This window comes from Ursus arctos, unplaced genomic scaffold (assembly GCF_023065955.2).
Source record: "Ursus arctos isolate Adak ecotype North America unplaced genomic scaffold, UrsArc2.0 scaffold_2, whole genome shotgun sequence".
Taxonomy (NCBI): Eukaryota; Metazoa; Chordata; class Mammalia; order Carnivora; family Ursidae; genus Ursus; species Ursus arctos.
This window is the reverse complement of record NW_026622874.1, coordinates 23,796,352-23,817,510: the sequence shown is the minus strand read 5'-3', so window position 1 is coordinate 23,817,510 and position 21,159 is coordinate 23,796,352. Positions and strand designations below refer to the sequence as shown.

General features: G+C 44.9%; 2 protein-coding genes across 13 annotated transcripts in view; one reads left to right on the top strand and one right to left on the bottom strand.

Moving 5' to 3' along the window:
- Nucleotides 1-3,328, bottom strand: part of RGS8 (regulator of G protein signaling 8) — a 130,135-nt gene extending 126,807 nt beyond the window's left edge. The window contains exon 1 of the mRNA XM_044387866.3: nt 3,233-3,328. The gene's annotated coding sequence lies outside the window, so the exon portion shown is untranslated. The remainder of the gene's footprint in view (nt 1-3,232) is intronic.
- Nucleotides 3,329-3,416: 88 nt separating this feature from the next.
- The window catches only part of NPL (N-acetylneuraminate pyruvate lyase), a 40,547-nt gene continuing 22,804 nt past the window's right edge, over nt 3,417-21,159 (top strand). For 9 of the 12 annotated variants that reach the window (XR_008960318.1, XR_008960317.1, XR_008960316.1 and 6 more), the window contains exons 1-5: nt 3,572-3,708; nt 5,678-5,732; nt 7,664-7,749; nt 16,800-16,873; nt 18,581-18,668. Coding sequence is in view for 3 of the 12 variants with exons in the window: in XM_026509190.4 (XP_026364975.1) it covers nt 7,682-7,749; nt 16,800-16,873; nt 18,581-18,668 (230 nt within the window). In the remaining 9 variants the exon portion in view is untranslated. Of the gene's footprint in view, nt 3,433-3,571; nt 3,709-5,677; nt 5,733-7,561; nt 7,750-16,799; nt 16,874-18,580; nt 18,669-21,159 lie in introns of those variants that run through there. The other 3 variants (XM_026509190.4, XM_026509188.4, XM_026509187.4) reach the window with 3 other exon arrangements.

Below are 21,159 nucleotides of genomic sequence, written 5' to 3'. Positions count from 1 at the left end.
ATGCCAAATATGGAAGCACATCTTCTGCTCACTTTTTCCTTTGAGCTGGAACCCAATACGTGTTCAGTAAAGGGCAGGGCCAGGAGACAGTTGAGCATGACTGCTCTCAAGACTATCCCTTCTTGTGACCCCAAAGAAACCCAGTTTCTGCACAGGAGTTTTCTTCTCTCAAGAGATGTTGGTATTCAGCCTCAGAAATAAAACCCTGGAAGGGTCTTTGTCTTGGGGACCAGCAATCTGTTCCACTTCTAGTCATGGCCTGCTTCCTGCTCTGAAGATCTCTGGACTTTGATGCAAAAAATAAACTTTGGCTTTTCCATCAGCCCCACCAACATGCCCACACAACCAGAATTTCCAGGCGTAATTCTCATACTTATGACTTGGTTGTATATCTTTACAAGGAATGCAAAGGACTCTTCTTGCTCACCTATGGACAGAACTTTTTCAGGCCCACAATGGATAGCAACACTTCCAAGATTCAAATTACATTCTCCTTCCTTCATGAAAGTTCCCCAATGTAGCAGTATTCTGGCTGTCTACAATCCATTTCCTCTTTTCTGGTACGGATAATTGTGATATTGTGACTTATAATAAAAAACGTATATTTGGTCTTCCATTTCGGGCACAGAGCTCCTAAAACTCCTGGCATTTTCTGAGAGAAGAGAGCAATAAATGTCTTCTGTTATGTTAATAAGGTGACTTTGGGAAAGTACCTTAGGATGGGGGCTGGTTGCCAGGAGAACCAACCATGTGATTAGAAGGTTGAAACTTTCAGGTCCCCCCACAACCTTCTCCAAAGTTGAATTAATCACCAATGGCCAGTGATTTAATCAATCATGCCTATGTAATGAAGCCTCCATAAAAACCCAGAGGTTTTTTCAGACTGCTTCCAGTTGGTGAACATGGAGATTTTAGGAGAGTGGTGCACTCATACTCAAAGAAAACATGGAAACTATGAGCCCTTTCCCCATCCCTTGCCCTAGGCATCTCTTCCACCTGGCTACTGCCGACTTATAACCCTTTAAAAAAGCCAGTGATCTAGTAAGTAAAATGTTTGAGTTCTGTGAGCTGCTGCAGCAAATTAATCAAAGAAGGGGTCTGCTTTACAGCCAGTGGGTCAAAAGCACAGGTAGGAGGCTGGGTCTGATGTGGCGTCTCAAGTGAGGGTGGGTTGGGGAGGGCAGACTTGTAGGACTGAAACCTTAATCTGTGGAATCTGATGCTATCTCCAAGTAGATAGTATCAGAATTGAGTTAAGTTGTAGGACATCCAGCTGGTGTCAGAGAACTTTTCCTCCTTAGTGTGGGGAACACCACCCACACACCGGGATTGGTACTAGAGCATTTCAGCATCATTACAAGAAGGTGAAGGGAACCCTTCTGGGGAATCACCCTTTCCCCACATCAGTTCAGGAGGCTGTGATAAGGCTCCACTGCCCACTCCAAGGATGGAACATGTGGCCAGTCTGATCAATTACAGTGCACTGTATCCCCCAAGCTCTTTCCCCATATCACTGAGTTTCAAACTTGAATTTCGTGAACACAATATGATGTGGAACCCCAATATATTTTTTTAAAACAAAGGAGAGTTGAAGGGAGTAAATGCCTCCAAATCCCACCCTCTTGGCCTGCAGCAGGACAAGCACTGCGGTCTGCACTGTGGGAAAAACAAAGAAATAGGATGTGGCACCTGCCTCGAGCACCTCACAGTGGAGTTATGGGGTAAGAAATAAAAGCATGAAAAGGAATGATGATTAAATGATACTGTATAACAACAGAAGAAAGGTCACAAAGCCCATGCCACTTATCAGACAAGTGTTAGAGGACTTCTGGCCAGCAGTGAGCCTTCTGCTCCTCTTCCTTCTCCTAAGACCTACTCCTTTTCTAAGACAGCTCAGGCATCACCTCGCCCAGGAAGACGTTTCAGAAACACCATCCTGCTTCATCATATACAAACATACATACATACCTACACACTCACCCCTCTGCCCAGATTAAAGTCTTCCCCTCCCTCAGTGTTTCATTTCTTTGCACAGGCATACATATTTTTAAAGATAAACATCTTCCCCACAATTCATTGGAGGAGCGGGGAGTTTCTTCAGGGCATATAGTGGAGACTGTGATGAGCCCCCTCCCCCATTCCAGTGAGACTCTTCCTTCCCCACCCTCTTCTTTCCATAGTTTCTTCCACAGGTGTCAGCCCTGAATGACAATCAAAGTTCTCCCTGCCTTCTTCGAGTCCCTCCCTCAATAAATTTTCTGCACATCAAATCCCATGTTGGCATCTGTTTCTTAGCACATTACTAGAAGGCATTGCTTTCTATTACCATATTTATTTAAAGAGTAGTTCATTCATTTAGCATATTGGTTTATTGGTTGACAATATTAAACCTAATGTCCTATACCTTTTGGGTACTGAAATATTTCATTTTCCATATATTAAAATGTGACTTTGAAAAAATATTACTAACACTGTCCCATTAGGATATAATATTCTTGTCGATACTACAAGACAAACCTAGGATTTTCCCTTTCCTTTTCTGCAGGATAACAGAGTAGTGATTAAAAGTATCACCTTCCAGGCGACTTGAATCCAAATCACCGCTCAACTACTCAAGGGCACGATGGCCTTTGACAAATCACTTAAACTCTACATCGCTGAATGGGATGATGCTTCCTCAACTGTAAAATATGAACGTAAAAAACAGTACCCACCACATAGGGTTGTTTTATGAATTGATTAATGAATTAGTTTCTGGAGCTGTGTGAAACGGAAGAACTTCTATAATGGAAAAGCACGGTGCAAACTAGAAAGCCTTTGGGAAATTCATTTTCCCTACATGAAGTAAGCATCGGTCACTGCCTTTTATGGAAAATTGAGGTTAATTCACCTAAGCAAGAGGGAGCTGAGGACTTGTTTATGGCTGTGTTTCTGATTTATTAGCACAGTACATATTAGAAAATAAACTCTTGACATTCCTTTAATTAGAGATATTTTGTTTAATATTATTTCTCCCTTTCAAAACTCAACTGTTCTCCAGAATATGCAGGAAAGCTGCCCCTTTAGTAACTAATCCGCTTTTAATATCCGTCATCTCCTTTGAACACGAGAGAGGCGGGGTTGGGGCGGTAGCCCCAGCCTGAAAAGCACCGAATCCCCGACTGGCAGGCGGTGTCCTCAGCAAGCTTCTGAAACAGCAGCCCAAACTGCAAAGCGCACAACCACGAAGTACCTGTTGCTGCAGGGCCCTGGACAGACGTTAAGGCGAAAGAGAACCCAGGAGGCGTCCGCAGGCGGAAGGACCGGCTGAGCAGAAGAGGAAGGGAGAGGCTGCCCCGCGGGATCCAGGCGCACGGCCGGCAGCGCGCACGGCGGGTCCCGAGGCGCAAGCTCAGGTGCTCGCAGTCCCGGCGCCTCACCCACGCCGCCCAGGTAACGCCGAGAGCGCGGCAGGGGCGGGGGGAGGGAACCGCACGCTTGCGCAGCGTCTCGGGGGCGCGGGGCGAGCGAAGCGAGCGCGGCTCTACGGGGGCGCGCCTGTCCGCGCGCCGCGCGTCCAGGCGCGGGCGCCGCGGCCCCGGGCCCCAGACATAGGGGCACGTGGTGTGGGGCCGCGCGGCCGCGGAGGCAACAAAAGCCGTGGCGGGGGCGCGGGGCGAGGCGCGGCGGCGGCTACCACCGCGAGCGAGGCGGACCCGGGCGCACCCGGTGAGCGCGGCTGGCACGGGGCGGACGGACGGACACCACTAGCCCACCAGGGGATGGGGACAGAAGGACGTGGGGACGAGACTCCGGGCTGGGAGGGGGACGGGGACGGCCCGGAGGAGAGGGGAGGGCAGAAAAGCTGGGACCGTGGGGCTAGAGGAAGTGTGAACGCGACACCCTTCCGCCTGGGCGTCCGCACCGCCGAGGGCAGAGGCATCCCTGCCCTGGACGTTTTCAGGACCGCGTAGCTTTCAGTAAGGCTTCTTTCCTCAAAGTGACCCGAGGTAGCGGTGGAGCGAAACAGACTTTAGCGATGGCATTTGATCCAGTCCCTTCTATTTATGGGAACTTGGTTACATTTCCGCGTTTTGTTTTTGTGTTTATTTCTTTAGTTTCTCCCTTTCTTTTCCATGTATTTCTCGAGTCATTCACCATGCCCAGAGCTGCATCCTTCTCCCCCAGAGATTTTTTTAAAAACTTTGTCGTTTTTAAGAGAATGGACTTAGGCAACTTGAATTCTTTGTACTGTTGTCTGTGAACAGAGGTACAAGATTTCAAGAGTAATATCCCCTCCCCAGCGTGTCAGTGTTAACATTCTGAATTTACATTAAGCCTTAGTTATTAGTTAGGCTGGAGAACATTCTAACCATTTGCTTCTGATACAAGCTATAAAGAATGCCAAAGCTAGACATTACCAAGTTTATTTCAAATTCAAATTTACGAAATACCAACCATTATCTGTTACCCTTGTTTTGATCCTTTGTGCCATCTCTTCCTGGAGTTTCAGTGTTCACAGTCAGCAAATTTTGCTCATAGCGTATTGCTCTTTGCAGAAAGATAAATTTTTTTGAAGCCGTTTCTGCCCCCCGGTGGCTTGCACTGTAGAAGAGAGCCAAAACTACCTTAAAAACTGAGGTAAAATTTTTAAGGAAAAGCAAGTGTTGGAGGGAATTTTGAGGAGTAAGAAATTATCTTCCTCTTGGGGGACAGAGCATGTTTTCTAGCTTTTCAGTGAGTTTTAAAAGTTGGCTGAAGTGGGAGATAATTGTCATTCCAGATGGGAGAGCCTCAGGAGAGAGGAAGCAGGCCAGACATGGTAGGGAGGAGCAACAGAGATCAGTTGAGATCAAACGAAGAGATCTATAAAGAGACCTACACCAGGGAGTTTGGTATTTCTCCTGTGGAAGCCAGGGGGAAGTTATTGGCACTTTCTGAGCAGGGCAAAGGCAGGACCAGAAATGTCTGTGCTACCAGGAGATTAACCTGGCAGCCTATGTGGATTGGAGGAGGAGAGTGGGGATTAGGGCAATAATTCCCAACTCTGACCCCACACCCCTACAGGCTCTATGTTTTTGAAATTTTTTTAAACCAAATTGCATTTACGTGCACTTAATTTTATTTCTTTCGCTCAAAAGCATATGTAAAACTACCCATCCAAGCTTCTGACAGTCCTAAGAATATAAGTGTAGTTGCGCTAAATGTGAAATAAATACAGCTAAAAGGTCAGAATACAGAAGTCTAGAGTGAACAGCCGGGTAGGGTTTGAATTAGACTTTTAGTGCTGAACCTAGCTCTTGAGCGTTTTATCATTTATGCCTTCTTGAGCCCCTTTGGGCCCCTTGGACCTGAGGTTGTGCCCATTGCTCTAGATAAGAGGTAACAAAGGGTGAATTCTGAGAGGGTTAGTAACAGGGGAGGGAAGGATTGCAGGGAAGGAAGATAAGAGCGTTGAAACGACTTAGTCCCTGAATGGACCAGAGTAGTGAGGGTCAGAGAAGCAATACTAGTAAAGCTGAGATGACAGGAAAGAAGGTGCTGGTAAAAATAATAATACTTGCTAACGTCCTGTAGCCATCTGACAAGACTTCATAGTTGTACTTCCTATGTGTCTGGCACTCTTGTTAATCATTCTACAAGAATTCATTCATTTTACTCTCACCAACCAATGAAATATGATGACTATTATTTACAGGAGAGAAAACTGACTCACAGAGAAGGTGAATAACAGTTCCACGGTCGCCCCGCTGGTAAGTGGTGGAGCCAGGATGCAGACCCGTGATGTCTGACTCCACAGCTAGTGCTCCAACCCCTCCACTATAAGGAACAAAGGAAGAAATCTTAGGGGACAGGTTGGCGGGTATCTTGAGTTCAGATGCTCGCAGGAGTGCTTGGTGAAGATATGCAGCAGGCATAGCGTTCATCTCAGTTCATGCACAGACATTCCTCTGGGATAGACAGGGCCTGTGTCATGGCCTTGTGTTTTCCCGATGAACACCCACTTATCTCTCAAAGCCTCCCACAGGATTTTAGTCTCATCTTCAAACTAGGAAAAGTCAGAGAAATCCTAGAATCCCATATATCAGGTAAGGTTCCCCTTTATTGCCCTTCCATGCAGAGCAAAGCTACTCAACAGATTTGGGCTTAATTTCAGGAGCAAGTTTTGCTAGGGGACATATCTGTTTGTCAGAGGAGGTATCATGCTGGCTTTCTACAAAAGCAGGAAGTTTTGCCATATTGTGCCCTTTCATGTCTTTGTCCTTGTTTTGTCCTGTTCCTGGCTTCAGGGGCTCACCTGAGCCAGAACTCTTGAGGGATACGGAAAAAGTAGAAGATACAATGAATGTACTCTGTAAGTTTATACTCCCATTTAGGGAGTTGAGATGAACAGTTATAAAAAGCAAACAAAATGAGATAGTTCAAAATTATTACATTATGTAGGTCGAATTTAAGTGTAGTGGGCATTGGGTTTTTAAATATGCCAGGGACCTCTAAACTGTAATACACCCCATCTTGTCTGTTACCTGTGGACATCACCGTGCTTGCTCTAAGCCAACCATCTTTTGTCTAATTGTCACCAAATATACTCTGGTTATATTTTATTTTTTCTGAAGTCGTTAGACTTTGCATTCGTGGCTTTGAATTTTTATGTCTTACAGCTCAAAAAATAATAACACCTCTGTAACTAGTAAGTGGCAAAGCTGAGAGCTGAACCAGAACTCGGCCTGTGGAATCCAGGCTATTGACTAGGATACTCTGTTGCCTCTCATGCTTGTTTTCTTCAGCCTCTAGACTTTTTTCCACTGGCATGACAGGCGTACTCTCTGTCAGATGGTGAGGGATCCTTTTGCCCCAAATGAGTGGGGTCAGGTTGAGTCTGCCAGCAGTGATCTCCCTGCCTGTGGAAGTCATCATCCAACTACAATCTGAATACCTCACTCAATTACCCACATATTCATCACTTTTTAATTGAACACAAGGTGTCCAGCAGGTAACTCAGTGCAGGAAAAGCAAAGGCAAATTAAATGTACTCCCTGTCCTGGGGAGCTTGGTCTAGTGTGGGAGAGGTGAGTAAACAATCATGATACAGTTTACATGGTTCCCTAGAGGTCGGAAAACAGGGCAAAACTGGTCAAAATCAGAATATGAAAGGATAGTTAGGGGAATCTGAAGATAGTTAAGTAGATCACACTGAAGCCTTACAATTGTTAGTGCTGGTTTTAGGTGAGATTCTTGCTGAAAAGAATGAAGATACAGAAAAAGAAAGGAATGTCCCCTTTCCCCTGACCACATTACAATTTCAGTAATGGTCGTCTTTTTTATATATTTGACCTCCCTGAGTTAGATTCATGTTCTTTCTTGGGTCTGCTGTTGTTTACCCCTGCCCTTTGAGGTTTCAGACTGCCTGAATCACCTGTAGAGATAAAGTGGGAGGCCTTTCTGATAGTCATTTCCCGAACACTGCTCCCTTCTTGTCTCCCCCCTTCTCCTGTCTTTAAAAACAGTCTCCTCCTCTGCGGAATTAAGCTCTACATTTTACATTCTTTTCATTTGCTCTGTGTGTTTCTGTACTTGTCAGCATTCTTCACTATTCTAAACTGGGAATGGACTTTGCCTGGGAGTTTTATCATTAATGGACATTCCTTGAAGAAGGAGAGGAATTATATCGTATGTTTTGCAGACTTTTTTCAGCAGCTCAATGGCCTCCCCGAAGAAGCAGCTTCAAGGTCTCGTTGCTGCAACCATCACACCAATGACTGAGCATGGGTAACTATCATTGGGGACCTAAGGGGATCTGTTCTCACTCTACCAAAATGGACAGAAGTTCTCTATAATAGCGGTCACTTAGATTCTGCACCTCTGTAGTACAGTTGCCAAATGGCTGCTTCTCATCCCTGCCCGTACTGTCTCTGATCCCAAGTCAGAGAAGTCTCTGTATCACAAACAGTGCAGAAAGAGAGAAGGTAAGATATGACATCTTGCCTTTCTCCCAGTGTCCATAGCTCCACAAAACAAATTCTCTTTGGACGTCAGCAGAGGCCTGCCTGGCTTTCCCAAATATGGCCAGTAGAGTTGGATGAGCAGAATCTCATTTTAGCAGGATTTGCAACTACACCCTGGCCTGGCCCCTCTAGGTCCTATCTCTAGATAGCTGCATGATTCCATCTCAGGCTATTCATAGATGCGATGAAATGTCCTCCCCTATGGAAAGAGGGGAAGTTAGCTGCAAGGTGGACCCCTTAGTATGTTTATAGTCTCCTTTCAACATGGGTTAAACGTTGGGGGCCTGCAGGAGTGGGAGGTCACAACAGAGGAGAGAACTCATTACCCAGACAAGCACCCCCAAGTGAACGTTATGGCAGCCCCTTCGCTCGTACTATCAGCTAACAGGTGCCACAGGAGTGTAACCCCTCTCTGGACGTTGCCCTGGACAAAAAGGGGATTTATCCACCTGGATCTAAACGCTTTTGACCCGTTGGAGGGGTCAGTCTGCCAAAACAGTCAGAATTCTGGCTTCTTTAACTTTCTCCTTTTTTTTCCTCTATAAAATACAATGATAATTAACTTGCGTGGTGAGTTCTGAGTGTTAAAGTGAAATAATCCATATAATTGTGCTTAGCGCAGGGTCAGGATGCACTTTGGTCAGTATGTTCCTTTGAGCCACGATTGTAGCATCAGATGGGGATAAAAGGAAGATGAGGCATTTAAGAGATCTTTAAGAAAGGCTTTTGTTTTTTTGGTCTTTTGCTCCTGAATTTGTAAACCTTAACCCTACCCCCTTTACAATAGGTGAAATTTCTTATGACTTAGTATTGTCATTCAGAGTTGGCCATATCACAGTTTACCCTTAGATCACTGGAGTTTAAGACCTCCAGCTTCTAAATTTCATGAAAAATCCCATCTTGACTAGGTCTAAATCAAATTCTTGCTGAGGTGGCATTTAGATTACTCAGTGATTTGTAGCAGTTTTGTTTTGTTTTTTTCTGTTGCTTCTCCATTTTCAGAAGTCCAAAGAAAGACTGATGTCAGCTCTTTGTCGATGTGTTAGCCACTCGTTGGGCCAATAAAACAGATAAATCATGTGATTGCCTGAGCAGGCAGGATTCACTTCCTGTTATTGAGAAGGATCCTGTTTGCAGACTCACAAGGCTACATCTGGTTGATGCTGCTTTAACCTTTTTAATCAGACCCCTCAGCCTCGAAGAGACTTTTTTTTTTTTTAAAGATTTTATTTATTTATTTTGATACAGACAGCCAGCAAGAGAGGGAATACAACACAGAGAGTGGGAGAGGAAGAGGCAGGCTCCCAGCGGAGGAGCCCGATGTGGGGCTCGATTCCAGAACACCGGGATCACGCCTGAGCCAAAGGCAGACACTTAACGACTAAGCCACCCAGGCGCCCCTCGAAGAGACTTCTTGAACAGTCTTGTTTGTTCATTTGGGACTCACTGAGAGTGTTGGTGTGTTCTTCTTCCCTATTCTGCTGTTTTCCAGGGATGTCAGGCCCCATGTATGGAGATAAATGACTCTGCTTTTCTGGATCCTTCTCCATTCCCCAATACCTCTGGCCCTGCTTCCTCTATTTCTCTGTTTCTTCTTTTTTTCATCAATTCTTTCCCCTTCTAGGACTTTCTAGGACCTTCATTTTCCTGATGTGTTAAAGCCCGGACTATCTGGGATACCTCTCCTGCTACATTTCTGTTGCAATCAAAATAAGAATGCTTTTTTTTTTTTTTGCAATGGCCTTAAGAATTAAATTAAAATGTATGTCACTACAGAGCACATAGTAGGCATAGGCATGTAACATTAGCTCCCCTTTCTCCTACCACCTGCCCCATCCAAACATTACTGTGGGTACCAAGCAAGATTGGAGCACCCACCGAGAGCAGGTGGGCATTTGCCTACTTGCCCACAGAAGAATGTGAACTTCTGACACGTTTCCAGGAGACAGAAAGAAGGGTCACATGAAATTGAATAACTGGAAATTCTGCCTGGTGCCCTGCCATCATGGGAGTTTTCCCAACCTGGCTTATAAAGTAAGTCACAGTCTCTATGATTGAGAATGGCTGAACAAGAACTACTCCCCTGGATCCTTTTTTCTTTATAATTCTAAGAAATACCCAGATTCAATTTTGAATATAAGTTGGTGTTCTGAAGTGGGGAAGTTGGCAGGAAGAACATGGTCAAATGGACTTTAGTTAGAGTATCTGAGTTCTTGACCCCCAGCTTTACCACCAATAAGCTGTCCGACCCTGGGGAGGTCTTGTCATCTGTTAAAAGTTCTCTTTCATATTCTGTAAAGGGTTCAGCTATATCATCTCCAAGGCCCGTTTGAATTTGGAGTGCAGCCCTCTGGTGTTATGTCATGAGGGATGTTGTAGTGAACCCAGGAAAAATGTATAAAGTACCTATAGCCCCATTCCAACCTGCACACTGCAGCCCAGTGAGCATCCTCATAAATAATCTAATTGTGTCACTTCCCTCTTTAAGACTCTCTGCCGACCCCCTTTTGTCTAAGCCTTACTGCTCATCAAGTAGCCCATGGACTGTTTGCTCCATATCACATAGGAACCTGCTAGAAAGGCAGAATCTCGGGTCCTCCTACATACCACTAAATCAGAACCCGCATTTTAACTATCCTTGCATGATTCTTTAGCACATTAAAGTCTGAGATGAACCGATCTAAAGTTAAAGCCCAGACTATCTGGGATACCTCTCCTGCTACATTTCTGTTGCCCCAGGCACCTCATGTTCTTTCTTCCCTTCACACATCCTGTTTCCTCTGCCTTTTTCTGCCACCATCCTCTCCTCTCTCTACTCCACATGAACACTTCTGCTCACTCATCAAAGCCGTCTCTGGTGCTTCTTCCTCATTTCCTATAAAGAATTACAGAGTCGGGGCGCCTGGGTGGCACAGCGGTTAAGCGTCTGCCTTCGGCTCAGGGCGTGATCCCGGCGTTGTGGGATCGAGCCCCACATCAGGCTCTTCCGCTGTGAGCCTGCTTCTTCCTCTCCCACTTCCCCTGCTTGTGTTCCCTCTCTCGCTGGCTGTCTCTATCTCTGTTGAATAAATAAATAAAATCTTTAAACAAAAAAAAAGACAGAGTCCTTCCCCCTGTGCTCCCATAGCAGCCTGTGCATACCTTTTCACATTACATCAGAAGTATTTGCTAGTGAAAATTACTGTAATAACTGTTACATGCCTGTCTCTCCCAACAGGCTTTGAGCTGCTTCACCTTATTCCACAGATATTTATTGAATACCAGGCCACATACAAGGACTGAGCCTGTTTCTTATTCATCTTTGTTTCTTCAGCATGTAGCACAGTGAATGGTAACTTTTGTTATTTCATGAGGAAAAGAAGCTAACACTGATTGGCTAAACACTATGTGTCAGTCATCGTGCTGGCATTTTAATGTGCGTATTCCCGAATTCATCTCCATGACAACTCGGAGAGAGAACCTCAACCTTGGTTTCTGGAGTTGATGAGATTAAGATCCTAGACATTATCACACTGCGCCTAGCCATGGAGCCGGGGAGAAGGGTCTTTCTCTTCCCATCTCAGCTCTTGTCTTTTACACTAGAGAAGATGTTTGCTTTCCTTAGTGGTTTCAAGAAGTCACTTCTTCCCTTGGGAAAGTACAATCATTCAAACAGAAAGTCCATTTCATGGGCGTGTGGATGGCTCAGTCGGTTAAGTGTCTGCCTTCAGCTCAGGTCATGATCCCAGGGTCCTGGGATCGAGCCCCACATAGGGCTCCTTGCTCAGCGGGGAGCCTGTTTCTCCCTCTGCCTGCCACTCACCTTGTTTATGCTCTCTTTGTCTCTCTCTCTCTGTCAAATAAATAAAATCTTAAAAAGGGAAGGAAGGAAGGAAGTCAGTCCATTTCAGATTGGCCAAAATGTCAAAAAAAAAAAAAAAAAAAGTTTTCTCCCTCAAATGCCTTTGGCTTCAGCATGGGAATCCTCACAACAGCCTCTAAAACAGACTGGTTATCCCAGTCAGAAGGGGCCTGGACTGCTGGAGTCGGAGCTGTGTATTGTCTTTTCTACTGTGTTGGGAGACTACATGACCCAGATTCCCAGAACAGAATGTTTTCTGGCAAGGCAGGGCAGTTATGGTCCCCAAATACTTCTCTGCCGAAGGAGGTTTAAAGTAGCCAAGTAGTTATTTTGCCAAAAGCACACATAAATTTCATCTGATTTTGAATGCTGAGAGTCATATGTAAAAGGCAAAAAAAAAAAAAAAAAAAAAAAGGAACGTCAGATTTTCTGACATTTGTGCCAGTTATAAAAAGACCTCCCTAGTGATTCTGTATTCTCAAATAAAGTGAAAGTCTTTCACTTTGTGTCATACACCAGGAGAGGAAATGAACAGCAAGAGAGATTTTTCTCTGAAACGCCACTTCAGAAAATTCTGTTATCCTTCTGTCCTAAGAGAAGAGATACAGCCTACATGCTGTTTCAAATTGTATTCACTCAGGGCTTCAATTTGTTGCAAAAATAATTGGATAAACATTTTCTCCTCTTACATGGTTTGGAAGTAAACTAAATGTCCAAGGGTAGAGGATTACCTAAATTCTGTTCATTCATACAATGAAATGCTGAATAGCCAGTATAGGAACAGTATCTGAAGATGTGGGGAAATACTCAATTTGGCATGCTAAGTGAAAAAATATTACAGTACTTTGTACAATATGAGCATATTCATTTAAGAAAATGGTGCATTGTGTGTTTGTGAATAGAAAAATATCAAACTGATAAGAGTGATAATCTCTAAGGCGACAATGAGTGGGGTTTTCACTCCTTTTTTATTGTCAAAAATAAACAACATAGCTTCTATAGTATGAAAAATTAAAAGAAAATCATTGACCTAAGGCAAAGAATCTGAACCCATTGGAACTGAAATTAAGATAATAAATTGGAGTTAAGTAGGGGAATGACTTCAGCAAGCATGGGATTTCGTTCTGAGTCGTTCAGCCCCGAGGTGGCCAGTACTTAGACGTGTTGCTGGGGCTCACAAAGGAAGAGACATGCCATGAAGAGCCAGTCCCACCTTTGGAAGAGAACTGGCTCGTGCCACCTCTCACTTCCATGAGCGATGAGCCCCAGATGGCCATCCAGCGGGGTGGAGAAGAATCCAGTCTTACCATTTGCATTATCGCTAGTGCCTTCCAGATACTTGAAACAGAGCCTGCGGCGATCACCATAAACCCACATACCGTGGAGAGGTAGATTACAGTGGGAAAACAGGGAAGGGAGCAACGTCCCCAGAGAGAATTATCCTCCTGCTCCCACCCTGGCCCTGCTGTTGGGTACTTTTCTGACAACTAGGGTAACAGCTCTGGGTGGTGTCCCCGGGCTCTCTTGTGACTGTAGCCCCTGAGCAACAATGCCGAGGGCGGCAAACTTGCCCCTCTAGTCAGCCAGAGACCTGCAATCCCGAGGTGGTCTGGGGGCCTTCTGTGCCTCCGACGGGGGCAGCCACGGCTCCTCCCCGCCATTCGGTGCTGTACAGAAGTGTTAGATCTTCTGGCTTTTCGGTCATTATTTTATAACAAGAAAACAAATTTTTAACATTGTGAAACTCAAAACACGTGTAGGAGCCATCTCTTTTCAACCTTTTTCTCTCTTAAAGAGGATTTGGTTGTTCCAAAAGACTATCTGTCCAAGGACATTTTGGGGTGACTCTGCCACCAAATTCTACCATTAGTGTCACTCCTGTAGGCTTGGGGCGTTTTATAAGAAGCAACAAACTGCTTTCTTGAAAGGATAGATAATGTATCACCCCCAACCCAAGGGAAACGGTAGCTGTCATCCAGCAAAGCCTAAAGAAGGGGGTCAGTGTAGATGGAAGCACGACCCACTGAAGCCGTAGAGTGAAGTGTGGAGTTCCCTGAGGAAGGAGAAAAAACTTGAATTTCATATACTAGCCTAGATCTGCCTGAGGGTGCAGCCAACTCCCTGGAAAGAGAAGGGACCAGAACAGGGCCAGGTAGACAGCAACTCGAAAATATCAGAGGGAAGGAAGAGCACAGGGTTTCATCCTATCTATTCCAGACCCACCTCCTCCGTGAAGTCTCCTTTCCCAGCCTCCCTAACTGGAATGATTAGTCCCTCTTCTGAACCCCTGTACACTTCCTAACACAGTCCTAGCCCTCCACATACATTCCTTAATATTCTAGTTACTCGTATGCTCTGCCATCTCCTTTCCTCAGTTAATAGTGAAGTTTACGTGTATCCTGCAGGTGGGGATAAGCTGCTCCGAAGGCAAAGATCATGGGTGTTCCATCTTCCTTGAGCTTCTGCACTGTGCCAGATGCAGACTAAGGATTGTCAGGTAGAAAAGGCACAGTGCCTGGCTTCAGGAAGTCCTCGCTCTAGCCTGGAGGGTGGGCATAAACAATTTACAAAATGATCTTTGTAATAATAGAGATCTGAACTTTGCTGACACAGTAATAGAGGTGTGAGGTATTTCTGGGTTTCACGATGGTGAGCAGTTAACGGCAGTAATGATTGAGTGTTTTATTGGCGCCAGGGAGAGCGCTGAGCACGGGTAGGAGACTGGCGGTGTGGGTCCCTGCTGAGTTGAGAGTCCACTTTGGGGATATACACATACATCCCCTAACAGAAACGGTTTCTCTCCTTACGTAAATTTCTGAAAATGGAAACAAGCTCTCTAGCTTCCCTTCCAAATGATGAAGCTTTGGATTAAACCAAAAGAACACACAGCAAGGGACTACACTACCTCCCAGCCCTTGACCATCCAGAGCTCCGCACGTTCCTCTTTAGTGAAAAAGCCAGGCCTACTCTAGGAGATCTTGAGTACATGGTTGGGATGGGGTTGGAGAGGTACCCAGACTTCAGTGACAGGGCCTGGGAGCCGATGTGTTGCCCACTGGGTTTATTTCCTGTCTCCAGTCTGTGATCTGGAAGCGTGATCACGAGCTATTTCCTGGTTGCGTTCGTAGATGGGCATCATAGGTCAAAACCTGAGTTTGTGTCCTGCGAACAAAGGCGCTGCTGATTGTCTCTGAATCTCAGAGCTTATCCCAAGTGGTGAAGGGCTGATGGAAGCAGCCAGGAATTCCAAATGGTCAGGAATGTCTGAGGCTTAGACATTTCAAGTTGAGCAGGTCAAGCTGACCTAAATGAGGTGTTGAAATAGATTGTCTAGGCATATAACTTGGCTGTCCTTTCTTTAGGTGAGAACAACCTAAGTTTGTTCCTGTTGTGCGTTCAGGGAGCCTCCCTGCTCAGCAAGACAGAGGCCAGGATTTGGCATTTGAGCAAGGCGGGCAGGGAGGGCAATGTTACAATACCACGAGCCGTTACGGAGGGAGTCTGCTCCCCTTGAAGGCCTTACAACCGCCTTAATGCACACTCTTCCCAAGTGGCTGGCTCTGATGTCATTTGCATGTTGTGGACAGGGATCACCTGTGCATTCTTTGCTTTTATCTCATGTGTTCCTATTACCTTTGACAACTACCTTTTGATGTCCTTGTTTTGTATATGCATCAGATTTTTTTGTTTTGTATTTGTTTGTTAAGGAATACAATACGTAAAGATGAAAAGGATGTTAATAAGGTTGAAATTAAACTAAGATTCTCTGACCCCCATTGACAAAAATGTAAATGGAAGCTAACTAGTACTTTTTGTTCTTGGCCATGTAACCATGGCTTTGATGACATTTAACACCTGCTAGCTGCTTGTAGCCACAGTTTTCCTTTGGATTTTCATTCTCCATCCCCCATCATCATCACCTGCATTTTGATTGAGAACATGTCACTTTATATGATGTGTGTGAGTCAGTTTCTAGATTTTAAAATCAACGTGATTTTAAGGGAAAAGAGCCCTTATTGCCTCAAGTGTCAGATCCTTACAAGGTCTTTGCTCTTCCAGCTGCTGAGTGCATGCAGATCACAAGGGGATCTTGTTACAATGCAGGTTCTGACTGGGTAGGACTCTGTGGGGCCTGGGACTCTGCATTTCTTACAGACTCCCCAGACGGCTATGCTGCTTTTCACAGACCATGCTTTGAGAGGCAGTGAAAGCAAAGTTCCTCTCCAGTGTTAATCCTCTTTGATTTAAAACTAGCATATACAATTGAAGCTTTCATTTGCTGTCATAAATATGAAGTGCTAAAATTCTTAAATTATTAAGATCAAACTTTTCTATCTTGTAAGCCTAAAAAATGATTGCTTACTTTTTAAGTATTAAATCACCAGACTCAAAATACAAGGAAAAATCCAGACATTATTTAGAGCAAGAATTTTACAAATTGGCTAGGTGGACTTTTTTTTTTAATTCAATTTAGTTAACATGTAGTGTATTGTTAGTTCCAGAGATAGAATTTAGTGATTTATCAGTTGCATACAACACCCAGTACTCATTATATCCAGTGCCCTCCTTGATGCCCATCACCCAGTACCTCATCCCCCCACCCCCTCCCGTCCAGCAACCCTCAGTTTCCTATAGTTAAGAGTCTCTTATGGTTTGTCTCTCTCTCTCTGTTTTTATGTTTTCTTTCCCTTCTCCTATGTTCATCTGTTTTATTTCTTAATTATTTTATTATGTATTTAATTTTAATTTAATTTTATTTCTTAATTATTTTATTTATTTTATTTCTTAATTCTACATGTGAGTGAATCGAATGGTATTTGTCTTTCTCTGACTGACTTATTTCACTTAGCATGATATGGCTGGGTGGACTTTTAGTAAATATTAACAAAAGAGAGCAGTTTATAGACTTGAGGATTGGTTGAAAAATAATCTAAAGACTAAATATGTTTCATTTTTTTCCCTGTGTCCTTCAGAGAAATCAACTTTTCAGTCATTGGTCAATACGTGGATTATCTTGTGGAAGAACAGGGAGTGAAGAATATTTTTGGTGAGTCATCTTTAAAGATTTCTCTTCACATCTCTAGCCCGGTCCTTAGAAAGCAGCTCTCACGTGGTTACTAGTTAGGAAATCACAGTGTCTTGTGTCATAGCTTATGATTGAGCCTGACTAAGCTAAGTAAAATTTGTGAATCTGTAGACTCATCAATTTTAGACCTGGAAAGCACCTCAAGAGATTACTTAATTTGGTGGTATACCTTCAAAACAGATAAAGTATTATTTTTATCCCAATGTAAAGAAGAAAATCTATAGCTCAAATATATTATTTAGGGTATCTAAAGGCACTTAACCAAAAATGGTCAAATAACAGCAAAATCCAGACTTCTCTCTCTTAAGAATGGGCTTTATTGTGTCTTCACCCAGACCTTTCATATGGTAAATGTAGAAAGACTAAATGCAGCACACAAAAGAATCACGAGTCCAGCAGTTACCCTCATTGATTTCAGAGACGGATATTAAAAAATCAGACCCTTAACATTTTAGGCCTGAGAACTATACTTACCTGTGATTGAGTTGCCCCTTGTGTGATGTTCTGGGTGCTTGGCCCCTTAGACTGGACCCTACAGCTTTTTCCCAAGCTCCTGCTCTACCAACAGGGGTCCCTCAAGAACTGGAAGCACAAGGTCATAATCGAGGCAGGTTAAAACCTCTGTGAAAAGGGGGTCAGGGCACATGTCAAAACCAGAACCTATTACAGAACCACTTGGTGTCCCCCTACAGCTCCAAGCCATGGTTGGGGAAGACTGATTCTTACTCTTCAAAGGGCCACCGATCTCTCCTGGGTATAGGGAAGAAGTAGGAACATCCCTACTCATAGAGCATACTGGAAGTGTCTCAAGACCCCAAAGGAGTGACAAAAACACTCTTTCCTATTCTCATCCCCCCTTCTCTACCCCAACTGAGTGCTCATATTTGGAGATCCAAAGTGCTGCCATATGCATTAGGCCTCTGTAATGTATCCTAGGGTCATTTGCATTCTTTCTGTGATCCATTAAAAGATTATTGTATTAGAAGGGAAAGTTTTGGAAACACAGACCTCTGGATTCAAACTTATTTAGTCATTCAGAACCTCATCTTTTCATCTGTAAATGAGAAGAATCCTTTGTACTTTGCAGAGTTGCTGTGAGAATAAGTGACTATGTAAGGGTGCTTAAACAAGAAATATTAATATCCTTGGTGTTTTTTTATGAATTACATGAAGAAATTGTCCTGGAGTGCTACCATCATGTTAAACTATAGACTGAGGTCATTGTAATCTGTAGTATGCACTTCTGCCCTCATAAGTAACTCCCACTTATGATCCCTTTGAAAGCCCAGTACTGGGTGGTGTTGATTTTCCTGCCATTCAAGCCCAAATAATAGAACAGCGTGGTGTGATTGGATATTTGCCTAAAATGAGGGCAGTTATCTCAGTCTGCATTCAAATACTCGCTTTCTGTCCCTGATAGCAAGGACAGATTTGTCATTATAAGTCATAATTAACCTTCCCGCTGCTTTGAACAAGGTGAAGATGGAAAAAAGACAGTGTCTTAGATAAAAATGGAAACCTGGCATTTCCCCTCCAGATTCCATCCTCTGATTTTCCCCCCATCCCTTCCCCTGAAGCAGGGAGTGCTGACCCGGTACTTCCAGTGTTGGTGTTGGAGGAGCAAAAGGAATTGGTTGGCCCTGCTAACTGACTCTCTGTTTGGAACAGTGAATGGCACCACGGGCGAAGGCCTGTCCCTGAGCGTCTCAGAGCGTCGCCAGGTTGCAGAGGAGTGGGTGACAAGAGGGCGGAACAAGTGAGTGGCGTCACCAGGATAAAGGCACTCTTCGAGAGAGCTGCGTAGACTATAGAGTATGGCTCTTTTCCAATGGCACAGCCTCCCCCCTTCTGGTCAGAGGTCAGGCTTGAGGCATGGGGATCCTGGCACCCTGGCAAGGAGCTGAGGCAGAGAAGCGCCCCTCCTTTCTGGGTGGAAGGGCAGCCAGAGTGAGAGGCCCGTCTGGCTCCCAGAGGGTCCATCTGGAAGCTGAAAGCTGCCCCTTATCTATCTACAAAGCCAGTCCCCTCCGGTTACCTGTCCTTGGGCCGAGGGGATGAGAGGGGGAGGGGCTGGTGACAGACTCTGCTGTCCCCTGGCTCTTCTGAACAACTCCTCTCAGGATGGGTACCTGATGCTTGTATCAGCCCTTGCTTCCCTACATCTCTGTGCCTACGACTCAGCACGCCCTCTATGGCGCTTCCTTTTGTAGTCGTAGGGAATTTCGGCATCCTTTCAGTGTAATGGTAACGCTCAGTTCATGCCGTGGTAGACAAATAGGACAGGATCAGTTCAATATGCACACTCAATTAACCAAGCTTTATTTGTTGTCTGTTCTGCTGTGTGTTATGCACTGTGCTGGCACCGGGGAGAGGAAATAGGGTCTCTGCCTCCAGCTTGCTTGCCATCCAATGGAGATGTCAGATCATGAAATTTAACACTGATTCTTCTGATAAATAGCATAAACACGGATCAGAGAAGGCAATGACTGACGTTGCCTTGGGTGGAGGTGAACATTGGAGGTAAGTCCCCAGTGAGCCTGGAGCGGAGGTTGTCAGTGTGAAGCCCATGACCTCCTTGGGGATCCTTAAGTGGCTTCAGAGCACCTTGAGTACTCTGAAAGTGTATGCCACGGCTGCGTGCATGTCCGTGGAAGCCGTTTCTGCTGATCCATCAGCTTTCAGCTCATTTCCAGTCAGACTGTGGGCCCAAAAAGGTTAAAGACCGTGGACAGAGAAACGAGGAAGGTTAAGGATCAACATACAAAAAAAGCACCAGAAATGCAGAGATAGTGAAGAGGGCAAAGACAGAAAGCCCTCAAGGGCAGGAGGTCGGGGGTGAATTCTGCCACCTAAGGAAGAATGTTTCAGAGTGTGCAATGTAGCATGGTAATTATGAGCAGGGACTGTACAGCCAGACTGCCTGAGTTTGGGTTCTGGCTCTGGCTCTTACGAGCCTTCTGAACTCAGACAAGTCACTTAACTTGCCTGTGATTCACCTATAAAATTGGAATAAAAGTTCATATCTTATAAGGTGGTGGTAAGGATTCGAACAGTGCCTGGCACGTAGTAGTAAGTCTTATACAGGAATTCATTGTAATTGTTCGCAGTGGATGCTGTGTTCGTCATCACATTTGTCATAAACATTAGATGTTGAAAAAGTCAGTAGATGGAGGACTGGGAAGTCCGCTTGGTTTGAAGTGACCGTGACCGATGACCTCAGAGAGAGCAGAGCCAGTCGGGTTGTTGAAACAGAAGCAGCCTGGAGTGAACTGTGGGTTGGGTGGTTCGATGCTGTTGTGCGAGGGGTGGGGGCCATGAGCGTAGCTCATTCTCAGAACATTTTCTGGTGAAGGGAAGGAGAGATGGAGGAGTAGTTGAGGGAGGAGGAAGCAAGATGAAAAGAAGGGTCGTTTGTTTTAAAGTGGGGAAGTCTTGAGCACGTTTCTCTGCTGAAAAGACACTGTTACGGGAGAAGAGATTAAGAGAGAGTAGACAGAGGCGCCTGGGTGGCTCAGTCGTTAAGCCGCTGCCTTCAGCTCAGGGCGTGATCCCGGTGTTACGGGATAGAGACCCGCATCAGGCTCCTCTGCTGGAAGCCTGCTTTTTCCTCTCCCACTCCCTCTGCTTGTGTTCCCTCTCTCACTGCCTATCTCTCTCTCTGTCAAATAAATAAATAAAATCTTTTTTAAAAAAGAGAGAGAGAGGAGACAGCTGATACTTTTGATGCGAAGGTCTGGGGGTGGGGGGATTGAAACAAAACCAAAAGTAGATAGTGTGACTTTAGAGGACAGCCCGGGAGCTGGGAGGAAGGGATAGATGAGGGTGTGGCTAAGCATGGAGGTGCAGAAGAGGAAAAGCCGGGCAGTCTGTGTATGAAGAGTCTGTATATTTCTGGTGTGTTGGAAGTGAGCATATCTGGCAGGAACAAGCAGTTGGGTCGGAATTAGCTTGAGAATAGTCCAGATTTAGCCACTGCAGGGAAGTCAGTCATGATGACCAGAAAGCTTTTTGGAGCCTCGTTCTCCTGAATTGGTAAAGGACAAGTTGGGATGAAAGCCATAGGGTGGTTTTCTCTAGCAGCAGGGTGGAAGAGAAGACGGAATGGATGGCTTCTTTTAGCCTAAGCCAGGAGACGGGGTGTGAAAGGTTTAAGGAGGTTGTGCAGAAAAGCTGTTGATAAGAGTAGAGCCTATCAGTCAGCCTTCCTTTCTCCATTCAGAGGTCTTATCCTTAAAAAATGCAACCCT